The sequence below is a fragment of the Hirundo rustica genome, chromosome 15 (genome assembly GCF_015227805.2).
Source record: "Hirundo rustica isolate bHirRus1 chromosome 15, bHirRus1.pri.v3, whole genome shotgun sequence".
Classification (NCBI taxonomy): Eukaryota; Metazoa; Chordata; class Aves; order Passeriformes; family Hirundinidae; genus Hirundo; species Hirundo rustica.
This window is the reverse complement of record NC_053464.1, coordinates 13,560,797-13,577,569: the sequence shown is the minus strand read 5'-3', so window position 1 is coordinate 13,577,569 and position 16,773 is coordinate 13,560,797. Positions and strand designations below refer to the sequence as shown.

Below are 16,773 nucleotides of genomic sequence, written 5' to 3'. Positions count from 1 at the left end.
TTTTTTTTTTTTTTTTTTTTTTTTTTTTTTTTCCAGCTCTTTCTTTGCAGCAGGGCTGGGATCCACCCTCCAGCCTTCTGCCCTATCCATGGCATTTGACTCTCCTCCTTGGGTCGAGGAGAGCCGGGATGCATCCAAAACATTTCCCCCAGCACTGACAAAGCAGCGCAGCTCTCGGAGCAGCCTCCCGTGCCCAGGACTTCACCTGGGGCTGCAACCAGTGCTGAGGTTTAATTTCAAAGGTCGACTCAGGCAAATAGTTTTTATTTGCAGTTCTTTAGATTGTCCTGTTCATTTCTCTCCGCCCACGCCAGCAGAGTGGGAAGGAAAAGCCTCCCGCGGTGAGGTGCAGCTTAATGGGGCTGAAGTTGGTGGTGGCAAAAATGAGGATTCCGGTGTTGAATTAGACAGTTCCAGGAAATGTCTGGTGGTTCTTATCTGGTGGTGGTTATAGCATGAGAAAAAAAACCTCGTTGGGCTTTTTTTTCTCTCTCTTTTTTTTTTTTTTTTTTTTCTTTAGGAGGAAATGGTTCCTTTCTTAGCATAAAGGATGCAGTTACGTGCCTGCGGCGTCACGTGGGTTGCAATTTCATCCGCACCAGGAACTTCTGTCAGCTAATTTTCCCCTGCCTGGGTGCAGGGCACCGTGCCGTGTGTGTGTGTGCGTGTGTCCGTGGCTGGCAGCCCTTTCCTGTGCCCGGAATGGTGCCCTGCCATCCCGTGGGCTCGGGGCTGGCAGCTTGCAGGGATAACCAGGACGTGTCCCCAGCTCGCCTCGTCCTGCTGCTGCCTTTTGGCCTTTGCAGAGGGATCTCTTGAGGGGGGAGCTTGTGCTTGCAGACACCCCTCTTGCAAGAGCCCTGGGAAACGGGAGCGTTTCCAGGATTTTCAGGTGACATAAGCAGTTGTGCACAGTCCTCCTGCACCCGACCCTGCCGGGGTCCCAGATGTGGGAGGGATTGTGCTGAGTCTCAAGGGTAGGAGAGGCAGTGCCAGGGACTCTCCAGTGGGAAGGAGCTGACAGCAGCTGCCTGCAGGGGCTAAAGGCAAAAGCTGCCCTGCCACTGAAGGGCTTCAATTGCAGGGTCGTGTCATGCCCATCCCGCTGCCTTTCTGCTTCTCTCTTTTTTTCCCTTTATTTTATTCCTTTTCCTAGTTTTTCCTGCGCTGTCATTCAACCTGAACCTCTCCTTGGTGCCACAAGCAGTGGGAGAAGCTTGCAGCAAGGAGCAGTTCAGGGCTAGCGTTTGGAAAGCTCATGTCAAATTTTAGAGAGCTGTAACAAACGAATCCAACCTCTGCCTGAGCTCCCCGGCTGCAGGGCAGCATCTTGGGTGATTTTATTCCTTCAGGCACGGGCTGAGCTGGGTTTTCTGCCCTTCACAGGTGGCTCGGGCAGAGCCTGGGAGCGGTGGTGTAATAACCTCTGGTTTTATCAGTGCTTTTGCACGTTGGAGCTAGGAAATGCTTTTTGGGGCTAAGCAGGACAGGCTGGGAAGGGGATGGTTGCTGACTCCAGCTCTGGGAAGTCAAGAATGGGTGTACAGGGAAGTGTGAAGGGTGCCTGTGACAGCAGAGTTCATGGCCAGTGCACATCAAAAGACTCTCCTGCACGGAGCAGGGGGTTTGGAACAGGGAATCTCTTGCTGCCCTGCAGATCCTGCCTGCAAGCTTGGGCTCCGCTGCACGACGCACCCTGTGATTCCCAACCCCACGCTGGGTGCTCCCAGCTCCCTCCAGCCTGGGTGCTGCAGCCAGAAGGGCTGAGGAAGGGCTGAGGCCATCGTGCAGGAGCCTGGCTTGGGCGCCTGTGCACCCTGCTCCTGCCCTGTGAGTCACAGCCGCGGTGCCAGGGGAGCTGCTGGTGGCACAGAAGGCGCTTTGTGCCGCTCTGCGGGGTTACTATGGCAATTGGGGACAGGGAGAGCAAACAGATGGAGCAGAATCCCAGCCAGCACGGGGGGATTTCAGGGTTTCGTGTAGAGGTGTGGCTGGTAACTGCTGGGGGGGTGGGGTATGGAGCAGAGACCAGCCTGAGTTTCGGGGTGGGTCCTGGGGGTGAAACGCTCGGCACGGAGATAAATCCATCCCCCGGGATAGGATGGGTGCCCACAGCAGGCTCCCCAGCTTGCCTGAGTGCAGGAGGACTCAGGGGACCCCAGTTTCTAGATTTTGCTCTTGGCCTCCCACACGGAATAACGAGAGGCTGGGAGTGGGAAGGGGAGGCATTTCTGAACCCACGGACAACGTCTTTCCCTTGGCCCCGTTCTGCGTTTGCTCCCGTCATTACTCAACCGGGTGTTTTGCAAAGTGCCATCAGTGGGTGGTGTGGGGCTGTTCAGGGTACCCCTTCCAGCCCTGCAGGGTGGGTGATGGGGAAGGGAAACTCTGCAGGCTCCCAAATTGGAACTTGTGATTGCTCTGCCACGGTCGGGTGGTTTCCATCCAAGCGGGATCGGTTTGGGGTGGAGCGGCTCGTTGGCTGGTTTCACTGAGCTGGAAGTTCACATCATGGAAACTCTGCTGGTCTCGGAGCTGATGGCTCAGCTCTGATGCAGGGAAAGTGGCAGATGAGGTGGGGATGTGGGCTGATCTGTGCTGATTCCCTCGGCAGGGAGAGATGCTGCTGGTCCTGCAGTTGGGACCTTTGCAGTTTGGTTGCAGACCAGCTTTAACCCGCAGCCTCAGTGAGGTTTGCATTTGGGGAAGGGCAGAGCAGGAGAAGCGAGTCCCAGGCGCCTGTTTTGTCTCGGAGCTGGCAGGGCACAGAGATGGGGACGCGTTGGGCACGTGTCCTCCTCCTGTCCTGCAGCAGCTCTCGCACGGTGCTGCTGAAATTGCAGCTCCTCGCTCTCCCCTCCCTTCCCTGGCAGCCTTTGGAGCGCTGGACTTTGTCCACACGCCTGCTCCCGGCAGCCAGGCAGGTAGGAGCTGCTTTGAAAGGCTGTCCAAGGCCACGCTGAGCTGTCTGCTCCCATGCCTGGAGCACACCTTGATATTCCTGCTTTCCAATGGATCTGTGCAGCCAGGGCACCTTCAGCTGCAAGGTGCAGCTGCCCCCTTGTCTCTCCTGGGGGGATCAGGACCTCGATGCTCTCAGCTGCTGCACTTCCAGCCCCTTGGGCTCCGTTTATTTTCCCAGGGGGCTGGGGTGGAATTTTCACCTGCAGGTTTCTGGCCTGTCCTGGCCCTGCCTGAGCCCCTTTTCCCTCTGCAGCAGTGGGTGTTGTTATCTCAGGGCTGTTTGTGGTTGGGAGGAGGGGGACAAGAGCATCCTCTTGCCAGTCACTCCTGATGCCTTGTCCTGGTGCCTCGGGCTGTGCAAGCCCAGATTTGTGAGGGGTTCACTGCTGGCTGATGGCCAGCTCGTGTCTGGTTTTCCCCTGTTTTCCGTTTGTTGTGGATGTTGTGTCCCTCTCCTGCTGGGACTTTCTGTCCCTCTCGCTTTTGCTGGATGTCTCTCTGTGGTCATTGCCCTCCATGCCAGATCCAACTCTGCCTCTTCCCAGGAAGGCCAGGCTGGGGCTGGGGCCCTGGGGGTCACGGAGCCTCTGGACAGGGAGCATTTTTTGGGAGCCTTGCACATCACTAATGGCGTGGGGACCTCTTGTGGCTGGAGAAACGGGGATGGGGCCAGGCTTGGCTGCGCTCCCAAAGCCCAGCTGCCTCCCTCTCCTGGAGCTCTCCTGGGTCCATGAGCCGTCAGGGGGACAGGGCTGCTCTCTGGTTTGGCTGGAGCGTGAGGGCTGAGCTGGTGTCTCGTTTTTCTCTTTCAGATTCCAAAGGATCCTTGGAGCCACACAAACCAGGTAAGTGCCCAGCAGAAATTGCAGCTTTCACCCCAGAAAGGCTTTAAATCCCAAAGATAGGGGACTGTTAATTGCCACCTTTACTGGCTGCTGGGAAGAGGGTGCTTGAAGGAAAAAAAAAGGCAAAAATCCATTTGCTCACGTGTGCATCTTCTCTTGCAGTGAAAAGCAAGAAGAAACGGGATCTGAGGATAACATGTGTCCCCATCAAACCACCCGTTGCCAACACGACGTAAGTATTTCTGCTGCTTAAAGAGGTTCTGCAGAGCTGGAGCTGGCACTTCCTCGAGGGGAATGGCCTGTGAAGACTTCCCAAAAATCAGCACAGTTATTCTTTTCTCTTAAGCTGTGGCTCGTGGGTGATGAGAAGGAATTGCACGTGTGTGTGCAGACACGAGCACGGCGTGTGTCTCTCTCTGGCAGGAAATGTCCTAAAGGCAAAGACTCAGAATCCTTTGGGGAGTTCTCCTCAGTCTTTCTGCCATGGCCCTGCCGATGCCAAAGGGCAAAGATGGAGAGAGAGTGAATCTGCCTGAGGGAAAAAGAGGGAAGAATTTCATTGCAGGGGAAGAGAAGAGGCGGTGGTAACTGCACCGGAGGCTGGGGAGTGTTTTACACCACCCGAGTATCAGGTTTAGTTGTTGTTTGCAGCTCCTTACCCTGCTAAAAGAAGGACACAGACATCCTGCACTGTTGTGCTGTTTGGTGCCGGGGTTGGTGCCCAGCAGTATCTCAGGGCACTGGAATTTCTCCCTGCCCTGTTTGCTTCGAGCTGCTGATGCTTGTTATGCCATGGGGGAGAGCCCAGGGAAGCAGTGCTTGGTTTGACAAAGAGCAGATGGCTGAAATTCCACTTCCATGGTGTTCTTCCAAAACACTTGGGGCTGCATCGCCGCTGCTGAGCCTTGTTTGCTCCAGAAACCTGCTCTAGAGAGCTCTCCCAGCTCCAGGAGAGCAGCGAAGTCCCCAAAAGAGAAATATCACTGCTGGAAACCCCAGGCAGAAATGGGGAGGCAGGGGAGCTGCGCAGCCTCGCAGGGTGTGTGACAAGCACCTCCTTCCCCCACGGGCACGTTTGTCTCTGCTCCTGCCAGAGTCTGAATTTCCCCTGGAGAAGGCCTCGTGCTGGAGTCTGCAGGGCTTTGCATGCCCAGAGGCTGGTGCAAGCTGCCCGCAGCTCCTTTTCTCCCTGCTCTTCAAGCTGCAGTGCAAATATTTGCGCAGTGCAAGGCTTTTGCTCAGAGCCCAGAGTACTTCCTTGAAGCTGGAGGCTGCTCTGATGGGAACTGAGGCTAAACCAGTTGGGCAATCCCTGCTCTTAGAAGCTCCCAGGGGATGGGGAGAGCCCAGAAGAGAGAGGCACCAGGGGCAGAACTTTTCGCGGTGGCTCTAAAAGTGCCCGTGCTGCCCAGAAGGGGAAGTGGGCGGCAATAAGGAAAATAAAGGCCATAAAAGACAACTTTCACCTGCCTGGTGTTGTGCAAAGGGTGACACCGAAGTGCTGCCTGCCTGGAACAGGCAGCAGAGTGTACACAAATGACTCACAGGGGAGGAATTACCTGTTGCTCCCTCGCGTGCGTTTCGGGCTCGGCGGCTGTGCTGTTACAACACCTGCCTGTCAAAACACGACAGCCGAGCTGCTCTGCCACAGAAACCTCTCATCCCTGCTGCTCCCAGCTCCTGGGGCTCCTCTCCCGAGCAGGAATGGTTCCACAGCCCGGTGGTTTGGTGCCTGCCTCACCTGGCTGGCTCCCCGGGGTTCTCGCTGTGCCTCCTGGGTGTGGGGTGTTGCTGGCAGGGTTTAAAGCGTTTGTGGGTGTTTGGAGGGGGCTGGTTGGAACCTACAACGAGGCACGGGGGAGAAAGCGGCGGCTGAAAGTGCTCAGGGGAATGTGAAACCTGGCTCTGGCCACAGAGGGTGAATGAAGCTGGGCTTTCTCCTGACTCTGTCTCTTTTCTTGCAGGCCCCCGAGGAACTTGGACTCCAGGGCGTTCATTACCATTGGAGATAAAGTACGTGTCAGTGGGGTTTCTTTTTCTGCAGTCGGGTTTCCCCTGGGCATGGAGAGCTCTGTGGGATTGTGCCTTGCAACCTGTCAGATCAGGAATGCAGCCTCATGGGATACAACTTTCAATCTAAACCATTCTAGGATTGTCCAACCCATCTGCCCTAAATGTACTAATCTGTACTTGCTGGCCTCACCAAGCCCTGAGTGTCCCCAACAAAGTCCCTTTATCCTGCCCACCCACAGGTCTGTGTTGCTGCTTGAGGCCCAGCAGAAGCTGGGCACAAAGTTTCTCCAAAGTTTTTCCTAGTGACCTGATGAAAAACACGGCTGGAAATAGCCACTGTCTCTCTTTTATTTCGTTCTCTTGTTATGGGCTCTCCTGGGGCTGCAGAAGCTGTTTGCAAACGAGCTAAAAATACCCTGCATTGGATCAGCCCTATATCTGGACCCTTCCAGGCTGGGAGGTGGCTTGGCTGATGGGATCTGGGTCCCTTGGCCTCAGTGCAAGGATTAGGATTCAGGAGAGGAAGCTTTGGCTGGGTCCAGGGAACAATCCCGCTGCCTGTGCTGTTTTCTGGGCCTGGTGTCGTGTGTAGCGAGAACTCTGGGAGCGATGCTCTCTGTGGCAGCCTGGGCACTGTGTGTGCAAGGGGACAGTGCTGCAGCCTAGGGAAAACTCTCTGGAGTCGCTTCCTTGCGTGCTGCAGTGTTTGCAGGAAGGGTCTGGTCCGGGGATTTCAGAGTGACATGACGGAGAAGAGGACCTGGGCAGAATTCCAGCTTCAGGAATGGGGCTGGGTGGTGACCTCGGGCGCACAGGATCTGCAGAGGCCGTGCCGTGCATCCCATTGTGCTGGGAGGGAAGGTGGCTGCACCCACCAGCTCTTGTTGCTGGGCAGAGCAGCGCTGGTTCCTGGAGCTTCAGGGGAAGCCTCGTGGCAAATGCCAGGAAAAGCAAAACACAATAACCTGGAACAAGCGCGGAGCGCGTGTCCTAAAAGCAGCACCGGCTCCTTCCCGGAGGCCCGTGCCAGCCCGCGCCGCTCCTCCGCCAGCCGCCCGTGGCGGGAGGTGGGACGTGTCCCCTCTGCCCTGCTCTCCTCGTTTCGGGATCCCGGGAAAGGGCTGGCACCTTCCTGTGCTGGGCAGAGCACGGCTGGGCGCTGAGCTCCTCCCTCGCTCCCCGCCCGCCACATCCGCATCTGCCTGCAGCCACATCTGGCAGGAAGGTCCAGCAGACCTGCTGGCTGCTGCCCGTGCTGTGGCCAGCGCCCAGGGGCCGGTGCTGGCCGGGGGCCACATCTCCCAGCCTGGCTCCTCCACGCCGGAGGCCGTTTCCTCTCTCCCCGCTCAGGGCGTAGCTCGCCAGGCACCGTATCCGGAGCTGTGCCGCGCTCCTTTCCCACCCTCGCCGCCTTTTGTTGGCATCCTGGTATTATTTTCGTTCCCTGAGACCGGAGGAAAACTGGATAAAGCCTGGCTAAAAGGAGGCCTGTGACTTATTAGCAGCGATGAATGCAGAGTCCAAAAATAGCCCGTGTCTCACTGGTGCCCTGCCCAGCAGAGCCGGCAATTACAGGGGAATGTGTCTTTAGGGAAACTTGTTTGTGTGGGAGCTCGCTGGGGTGAGCACTGGCCGTGGGTCTTTTTTGCCAGCTTGGAGCAACACTTCCTTGTTTTCTTGGTGTTAACTCAGGTTTTACCTCGCTGGCAGCTTTTTGGTGGCAGGAGAAAGTGTTGAAAGCCTGTTTGAACTCACTGATAATTAGAAATGGAGTTGCTGCGTGCACCCCGTCTGAGAGAGGCTTTGCATAGGTGTGTTTGTGATGATTTTTGGGATGTGGGGAGAGGTGAGGGATCCCTGGCTGCACACAGGGGTTTGGAGCAGTGGTGGAGGCTCCTGACTGCTGCCCAGGTTGTTAAAATCCTGCAAGTAGTTCAGCAGCTGCAGAAATACCCTTGTGTGGGTAATCCCCTGCAGGCAGAGAGCACCAGCCTTTGGTGCCCTTTCTGGTGGCAGCGTTCCCTGGGCTTGAAGGGTGAAAGTCCCGATCTCTAGCTGCAGAGGGGGAATTAAATGAACCCTGGTGAGTGTGGGGGTGACAGAGTTTGGGCTGTGATTCAACAGAGCCCAAAATCCCCCCATCCTCTCAAAGCGTGGTGCCCCTGCGGGTGCCATCGCTGGAAACGCTCCGCACGAGGGAGCTGAAAGTGTCGCTGACGTCCTCGTTGATAGATGTGCTTGTCCCTGATGTCATTTCGTCCTCTCTCCCTGCAGAACTTCGAGGTGGAAGCTGATGACCTGGTGACCATTTCGGAGCTGGGCCGTGGGGCCTACGGCGTGGTGGAGAAGGTCCGGCACGCGCAGAGCGGCACCATCATGGCCGTGAAGGTGAGGACACCCCGGTGGCGTGGGCATCACGAGGGGCAGCTCCGAGGAGGGCAGAGGAGCTGCTGAGCTCCGCTGCTTGTGGCAAAACGCGGATGGGCTTGTGTGGGTTTGGCAGCCTGCGGTGTTCCTGCTGTGGTTTGGTTCTGTGCTGATGGTGGCTGGGCACGGTGGGGTTGATAAAAGGCTTGGAAATCCGAGGGTTGGTGCCTGCAGTGCAAGGCTGGGGTGTCAGAGTGCCTGTCCAGGCTGCTGGGCTGGCCCTGCAGCAGCTGCAGAGCATGCCAAGGGTTTGGCATTCCTTAAGGCTCTGTCTGGCAGAGGCAATTTGGGCGTCTCCCCCTGGGTGCTGCAGAATAAAGGATAGAACGCCCTGGCCCCAGAACTGCAGGGGGTGATGGTGGCACCCCAGCTCACACCAAACCCTTCTTCTCTCCTTTTTGTCTCAGAGGATTCGAGCCACTGTGAACACTCAGGAGCAGAAGAGGTTGTTGATGGACCTGGACATCTCCATGAGGACAGTTGACTGCTTCTACACTGTCACCTTCTACGGAGCCCTCTTCCGTGAGGTACTGACCTGGTGGCTGCCTGGGGGCACCTGGGGCTCTGGGATTGCACTGGGGGCACCAAACTGTCCCCAAACACCTCTGTGCTCTTCAGCCCAGCTCTTTACCTCCCTCGGATTTCCAGGGAATTCCCTCTCAGCTGCTTTCTCTCCGTCCCGCAGGGTGACGTGTGGATCTGCATGGAACTCATGGACACCTCCCTAGATAAATTCTACAAGAAAGTACTGGAGAAGAAGAAAACCATCCCTGAAGACATTTTGGGGAAAATGGCTGTGTCTGTGAGTGGCCCTTGGGTTCCTAGCTGGGTTTTTGCCTTCCCTGAGCCTGCTGGAAGCCTCTCCTGAGGCCTGTGGTGTGTTTGCAGTGAGAGGCTGCTGCTGCTGCGTGTGACTGATGGGTTCTTTTTCACTCTGTTTGTCCCCAGATTGTACGAGCTCTGGAGCACCTGCACAGTAAACTGTCAGTAATCCATAGAGGTAAATGCTGGATGGGGTTAGTGCAGTGTGGCTGGAGATCCAGCCTTGAAATAAACTGGGAGTGGGACTCCTTTCCAGGTGTGCTGTGTCCCTCTGGGATGCCTAAAGTGGAATCTGCTGGTGCTTAGGACTGTGGTGAACAGATCTAGACCCTGGTTCCTGAGATGCTTCCCTTTTTGCAGGATGTTGTTCTCTTCCTCCTTTCCAGGTGAAGGGTTGAATGTAACAACAGAATTCCTCACTGCCTGTATTTTATGAGCATCTCTGTCCCTCTTGGAGTGCAGAAGTGCTTTGAAGGCAGCTCTTGGAGATAAAATCACCAAATTCTCCTGGCTGGGTAGTTTTAGCAAAGTGAGGGCTGAAGGAGACCTTAAAAATCACAGATGGGAATTGTAACACCCAGGTTTTGCTCTCCATCCCGGTCAAGTCCCTTGTGTAGTGGTGGACACATCAGGATGTGGGTGAGACAAACTGTCCTGAAGATTTGGTACAGCTGTGCTTTAAGGGCTGTGCTGGGCACTTAAATCTCTCCTAAGGAGCTGGGGATAAACTCCTCAATATTTTATTTCAACCTTTTGACCTGCCTGGCTGGAGAGGAGACTTATTCTCCCTGAAGGACATGGTTGTAGTTTACCTGTGAATGGCTTTTACTGCAATAAGACCGGTGGGGGTTTGTCTCCCTCCCCTTGTGTTGAGGCCTGCCTGATCCCTCCCAGGCCTGCAGGGACTTGCCTGGCTTGTCTCAGACTCTTCAATACCCCTGCAAATGCCCAATTTGCTCTCTTGCATTTCCTCTTAGACGTGAAACCTTCCAACGTGCTGATCAACAAGGAGGGGCACGTGAAGATGTGCGACTTTGGGATCAGTGGTTACTTGGTGGACTCCGTTGCCAAGACCATGGATGCTGGCTGCAAACCCTACATGGCTGTGAGTGCAACCCCTGTGCAGCCCTCAGCCCTGACTCTTAAGAGGCTGCTGCTTAGAAATCAGTCAGTTCCACCTCCAGCCTGTGATAAAAGCCTCTCCAGAGCGCTCTGGTCTCCCTGGCTCAGCAGAGCCTCCCTTTAAGCCCAGCTCTGTGTTAATCCCACAGCGACTCTGCCTCTGCCCCTTCCATTCGCAGAAGGATGCAGAACTGGCCGGTGCTGCTTGTGGCACTGCTCCTTGTTGGATAGAAAGTGCTGAGGCTTTTCTTGGCAGGATGGTTTCGTTTCATCCTCGGGTCAGTGTGGATTTATTTCCCTTTGCCATCTGTGGCGTCCATGTGGGGAGCGTGTGCTCCTCAGGCAGGGCTCACGCGAGCCTCGCTCTCCTGCGAAGAGGGAGGGCTGATGTGAGCTGTGTGGAGCAAGATGTGGCTTCCATCAGAGCTAGATTTCACCTCAGACCCTGCCTCCCTGGGGATGTGAGCCAGGGAAATCCACCCAGCCTGGCTTTTCGGAGCCAGAGCTTTGCTCTCTGGGGTTTGCACCGGGGAAGCAGGAGCGGTGACATCTCCCATTTTGCTGTTACAGCCAGAAAGAATAAACCCTGAGCTGAACCAGAAGGGCTACAACGTGAAGTCGGATGTCTGGAGCCTCGGGATCACGATGGTAACGCCAAGGGCTGGGATCTGTGCCTGCAGCCCTGGGCTGGGGATGGGCTTTGGGCAGGTGGGGCTGGGGCCCTGCTGTCAGCAGGGGCAGCTGGGTGGGTGCCCAGCAAGCAGGACTCAGTTTGAGCATGACAGCTCAGGGCAATTCTCAGTTGATTACCCAGGGGATTCAGGCTCCCAGCGGACAATATCACGATGACAACGAGTATCCACGCTGAGTATCCAAGATTCTGAGTTGCTGTGCAGCTCCCTGCCTGCTGCCTGAGGGGTGGTCAGTGGAGCAGGGTTTGCTGCTTTCCCCCCCTCCATGTCACCAGGGCCTGGCAGGGGATTCCAGTCCTGCTGCAGCGAGAGCTGTGCTGTGTGTGGTTTGCAGCAAATCCTGCCTGCGGGGTAGCTCAGAGCAGCCAACAGGAAGGGGAAATGCTTTCAGTTCCAAAATTGCAGCTGCTCGGGATGGTTTATCTGCCTCCTGCAAGAAACAGACCTTGCAGAAAGCAGCTGAGATCCTCTGGCGCCAGTGGACAAAGGAAATCCCAGCTGCTGCCTCCAAGGGATGCTGCCTGAGAAACAGCTCCTGCTTTCCAGGAGACTCTCTCTGTGAGGGTGGATTATTTTCAGGATTTTTTCCTGTGCCCTCTCAGCCTTGGCTTTCGTTTTGGGGGCCGCACCCCTGCCTTTGTGCATGCTGTGTCTTGGCAAATATTCCCTGTACCCCAGTGTGGTCTCGTCCACTGTGCCAAACCCAAACCCCTCTGCCTGGTGTCCCCATGCCAGCACAGAGCTGACTGGAAATGTCATCAGCTCTGAGCTGCAGGAAGCTCTGGGATGGGAGACTCTGAGTGATGGAATATCCAAACCTTCCCAAAGCTGGAAGGGAGAGAGGAGCTTGCTGAAGGCTGGCCAGCCTGCAGCTGAATGGAGCCCCAGAATGTTTGGTTCCCTCTCGTGCCTTCCTCCTGGCTTCCTGGGGTTTTTTTTTCTTTTTATTTTCTTGATGAAGGGGTTGGGTTGATTTCAGAACAGTTTGTGGGAATAGCAGGGCTATTCCAGGCCTTCCTGGGCTGGTGGCTTCATTCAGTTTTGCAGCAGCAGGAACTGAACTCCTCTGACCTGATCCACAGGCAGGGCTCTGTCCCAGTGTCTGTCCTTTCAGGTTTGTTACTCCTCCCATCCCATCGTGCCCTACCAGGCAGGTCTCAAGGTTCTGTTGCCCATTTTGACACAAGAACTGATTCTTGGCATGAGGAGAGTGCCCAGGAGCTGTGACAGACTTTTCCCTGCTTAGATGAGGGATGGAGCAGAGGTGACTTGTAGGAAGAACCCAGTAATTGAGGTGGTTTGGGCAAAATGATGTTCTAGCACTTAATTTGCTTGGGTTTGTGGATTTTTTGTGTGTTTAGCTCACGCAGTGCCAGCCCAAGGCCCAGAGGCTGCCTTAGGGCCAGCAGAGCATTTTGGAAGCCAGTGCAGAAACTGTGTGCTGTTACTATTATCTTTTTAAATAATCCCATTTTACATATCTTTTGTGACTTCCTGTAAAAGCGTTAATATGCTGAACAAGCCTGAAAAGGAAGTATTTTTGGCCTCCGGGTATTTAAAAAAAAAAAAAAAAAAAAAAAAAAGGTGGTATGACCCAAATTGAGAAGGGTTTCTAAGGAAAAGAGGGTTTTCCTTTGCATCTGAGCTGGCTGGGGTTGTGCTCGGCGTGTGTCTCACCTTGCCCTGCCTCCATCCCCAGATTGAGCTGGCCATTCTCCGCTTCCCGTACGAGTCCTGGGGGACGCCCTTCCAGCAGCTCAAGCAGGTGGTGGAGGAGCCCTCGCCCCAGCTGCCCCCTGAACGCTTCTCCAAGGAGTTTGTGGACTTCACAGCACAGTGGTGAGGCTCCAGCAGGGACTGCTGCCTCTGCCAGCCTGGCTCAGGAGGAGCCCTGATCCCTAGGGGTTGGAGTGGGGCGTGGGGCTGGGTTTGCTGTCCTTTGGGAGCCCTTTGCTCCCCTCCTGCCTGTGCCTGGTGCTCAGCATGGCAGGAAGCGCTGCCCAAACTGGTTTTGCTCTCGGCCTGACTCACCCAGGCCGGCTGGAAGGTGCAGAGGTTTCTCTTCCCCTTTTCCTCTCGCTGCTGCTGAAATGTTGGTGCTTTCTGGCAAAGTGGCAGTGAAACCAGAACCGACCCCTGGCAGCCTCTGGGTGAAAGCTGCTTTGTGGTTTTGTGGGAAGCTGCTCCCCCCAGGGTGTCCCCTGCTCCCTGGGTGCTGCCTGGTGCTGCCAGGCAAAGGCTGAGGAGCCAAATCCTCTCCTTCCCAGTTGTTCTGGTCTGTGTGGGACAGGCTGCAGAGCTGCTTGGCTTGTGCTTTTTGTGGCAGAGCACTGAGTTGTCCTTCCCCAGTGACCTGCCTGGCTGCTTTGCTGGTGGTTCAAACCTGCTCGGCCAAGGAGGGAGAGGGATGGGTGCAGCCCATTTCATGTTGACTGGGAAGGGGAGATCAGCAAAAGAAAAAAGATCCTACAGCCTTTCCCTCTCATTTTTTCTTTCCTTGCAGCTTAAGGAAGAACCCAGCTGAGCGAATGAACTATTTAGAACTTATGGTGAGTGCTGAGCTGTTTCTGCTGGTCTTTATTCCCAATTTTGGAACTCAAATCAGTGGTCCAGCAGGGAAATGGGACAACACGTGGGTGAATTTTCGGGCACGGAGCGGGATGGGTGTAGTGTGTCACGGGTGGGAGGATGTGTTGATTTCATGGGTGTTAAGATCAGGGGTTCCAGGGGTTTTCTCCCTCTTGGAGAGTTTAGATCTCAAAGGATGGTAATGCAGCTGCCAGGGCAGGGTGTCCTGCTCAAGCTCAAGTGAGAAATGCCAAAGTTCATCTTTTAGCTGGACAGTGATGTCTGTGGGAGTGTGGGGAGGAGGTTGGAATCCACCTCCAGCTGTGTGACATCCCTCAGGGCCTGTGCTTGCCCTTGGTGTCAGCTGAGGTTTTCTTTGATCTCGTTGGCAGGAGCACCCTTTCTTTACCTTGCACGACACCAAAGAGACTGACATGGCCTCCTTCGTGACAGAGATCCTCGGGGAGGACTCCTAACTCCCAGCTGCCAGCTTCCTGCAGCCCCTGCATCCCGGCTTCCCCCAGGACAGCCAGCCAGGGCTCCACTTCAAGGTGGTTTGCACAAATCACAAAATCGAACCTGGGGACATCTCTGGCCCCATCCCGCCTCGAAATCGCTTTTCTCCTTGCCCCGAGGAAAAAAAAAATCCCCCCAGGAGGAGCCTTTTGAAGCCAACAGCTTCCCAGCTAAGCCAAGGACTCTGAAGGCTCGGGAGGTGCCGGAGAGGAGCAGTGCCTGAGCAGGCAGAGGCCACCTCCCCTCCCCAGCACAGGGGAGTGTGTGTGTTTGCTGCCAGGGGAAGACAGAGAATCAGTGCTGCTGTGCTTCTCCCACTCCTCTCCTCCCTGCCCAAAGCCCTTTCCCGGGCTCTGGTGTCACTGACCTTCCCCCTGTGCCTGGCTCTCCGTCCCCAGGAGCCCACGCAGCTTTAGGGGCTCGTGGGGCTCCCTGGGCTGCTGCTCACACCAGAGGTTTTCAGTTTTACTGCCTGGCTCGACACCTCAAGGACCCTCTGAGGCAGCACCAGCTCGGGCATCCCTCTCCCTCAGTCCCTGCTGCTCCCCTGAGGCCGAGGTGGAAAAGGCATTTTTCCAGGAGCCCACGCCGTCCCCACGGGACTTCACCCAGCGTCCCTCCCTTCCCTGGTGGGCACAAGGTGATGGAGACGCAGCAGGTGCCCCGTGCTGCCTCTCCTCCCTGGGCTGGGAGGGCACATCCCTGCTCCAGGCATCGCCATCCTCAGCCCTGGCTGCCTCCACCTTCCCTGGCTCCCCGAGGAGCCGCTGCTCCCTCCGCTTCCCACCGCTGGAGCTGATGTCAGACCTCTCACTGTGCCACCCGCTCCTTGCAGAGGCTCAGCTCGCACCCAGCGTCCCAAACTGTGCCCAGCCCCTGCGGGTGCCAGCGAGAGCCAAACCCCAGTGCCGGGCCCGGGGCTGCTCGCACTTGTACAGTTGATGTCTGTGTATAATGGACTTTGTAACGCGTTGCCTAGGTTTGATCTAACTCGCTATAAATGAGAGCCCTTCTGTGTGGGAGGAGGGAGGAGCAGTTCCTTCTCTGCTGACAAATCCACTGTGAAAACCTGATGTGTTTCCCCGTGCTCCCAAGCCCCAGGAGCCGGGGGAGCAAGGAGGGGTTTCTGGCTTCTACTGTACGTGATCACGGATAAACGCGCCGGCTGTGGATTTTGGTTTTGTGGGTTTTTTTTGGTTTTTTTTAAATAATTGAGTTTTTCCGAAGGATTTTTTTTTTTTTTTTTTCTTTTCTAATATATATTTGTGTGTGTGTATGTGTGCTCTATATATATTATATATTTTTAAATCAATGATGAATGTGTGGATGTCTATGTGGCCAGCAGATCTGGCGTAATAACATTTTTCTGGCTAAATTTGGGCACGTGGGGAAGGGGTCACTTAGAAAACACTCTGGCTTAAGATTGCCTTTTTTTTTTTTCTTTCTTTTTTTAAAGAAATGCTTCTATTTTTTAACTGAATCTTTTAAAAATGTTATTCCTGAAATTCATGCCCTGGAGGCCTGGATTTCGGGGTGAATTTCCAGTGTTCAGGGTCCCCCTCAATGAAGAATGACCTCCCCTTAAATTCATGATCCCCCCGCTCCTGCACTCCAGGGTTTGATGCAGTGCCTGGGAACTGGGGTGCTCCACACCATCTATCCCCACGAGCTGCTTCTGGGAAAGCTGCCTTGGGGAGTTTTCAGCCCTTGGTGCATCACACAGCCACGCTTTCCCCTGTGCCATCCCTCTGATCCCCCTCCCCGAGTCAGCAAACCCTGAGGGAAGCAGCCCAGGTGGAGCTGCTGAACCCTGTTCAGCTTCTGTTCGACCCTGCCCCCCCCAGCCCACCTCTGGATGGAAAATAAGGAAGTGATTGATGTTCTCCACGTCTCCCTCCTCCTCATCCTGCTCTGCAAACCACCCGACACTCACCTGTACCTGCTTGGTTTGACAGCTTTGCTGCCGAGATGTACAATTGTATTTTTTTTTTTTTCATAGTTGGTTACTTTGGGTTATTTTTGTTTTGAGCTGAGCTTTTGGGTTTTCTCCCTTCTCTCTTTGTTTAAACCCTTTTCCCCCTTACTTTATCTCACCCTTTTTTGGTGCTTTGAGGAATGGTGTTAATTTCTTTTTTTAAAAAAAAATTTTTTGCATGCTTTTTATTTTTTTTCTGCGTTTCTCCTCCCGGAGAAAGTCCTGATTTCTGTATTTTGGGATAAGGGAGCATCTGCCCTTTCAAACACAAGGGAGGTGGCTCTGGGGTGGGCTTGGGGCCTCTGGGGATGAGCTGAGGCTTTGCTGAGGAGGCAAACACACCCCACCTCCCTGTGCCACCTCCTCTGCTTCATCCAGCACGGGTCTCATCTGTCCAAATCCCATTGTCCCTTTTCCCCTCCCTGCTTCCCTGTCCCACCGTGTTCCCTCTGCAGTGGCAGTTCCCTGGGGAGAACCAGCTTGGCGTTAAGGTGGGCGAGGATTTTGGCCCGCATGGGAAGCCCCTCTCCCCCTGTATTTTTGGGAATGGTCTGTACCCTCCAACCCCCGTCCTTGATTCCAATAAAATTCACCCTCAAACCTGCTGCTTGTCTCCTCTTGTTTGAGCACCAGCTGGGGGCTGTGGGGCAGCGGCTTGGAGGGGGATCCTGCTTTCTCCTCTTGTGGGGTGATGCCGCTCCTGATTTGGGGATTGTACGAGCCGTGACCCTCGGGATGGGATCCCTGGAGCAGCCCCCATGGGTTGGGGGGAGTGATCCTGGTTCCAGTCTGGGGTTTGTACAGTCCAGGGACCCTCGGAGCTTTCCCC

The 16,773-nt window shown here is 55.3% G+C and overlaps 1 protein-coding gene across 2 annotated transcripts in view; it reads left to right on the top strand.

Annotated features, from left to right (window-relative positions):
• Nucleotides 1-16,549, top strand: part of MAP2K3 (mitogen-activated protein kinase kinase 3) — a 29,593-nt gene extending 13,044 nt beyond the window's left edge. For both annotated transcript variants that reach the window (XM_040079410.1, XM_040079411.1), the window contains exons 2-13: nucleotides 3,777-3,809; nucleotides 3,972-4,041; nucleotides 5,774-5,822; nucleotides 8,097-8,210; nucleotides 8,657-8,776; nucleotides 8,935-9,051; nucleotides 9,198-9,249; nucleotides 10,049-10,176; nucleotides 10,764-10,841; nucleotides 12,585-12,724; nucleotides 13,389-13,434; nucleotides 13,846-16,549. In XM_040079410.1, the coding sequence (XP_039935344.1) occupies nucleotides 3,777-3,809; nucleotides 3,972-4,041; nucleotides 5,774-5,822; nucleotides 8,097-8,210; nucleotides 8,657-8,776; nucleotides 8,935-9,051; nucleotides 9,198-9,249; nucleotides 10,049-10,176; nucleotides 10,764-10,841; nucleotides 12,585-12,724; nucleotides 13,389-13,434; nucleotides 13,846-13,929 (1,031 nt within the window). In that variant the 3' untranslated portion in view covers nucleotides 13,930-16,549. The remainder of the gene's footprint in view (nucleotides 1-3,776; nucleotides 3,810-3,971; nucleotides 4,042-5,773; nucleotides 5,823-8,096; nucleotides 8,211-8,656; nucleotides 8,777-8,934; nucleotides 9,052-9,197; nucleotides 9,250-10,048; nucleotides 10,177-10,763; nucleotides 10,842-12,584; nucleotides 12,725-13,388; nucleotides 13,435-13,845) is intronic.
• The last annotated feature ends 224 nt before the right edge of the window (nucleotides 16,550-16,773 follow it).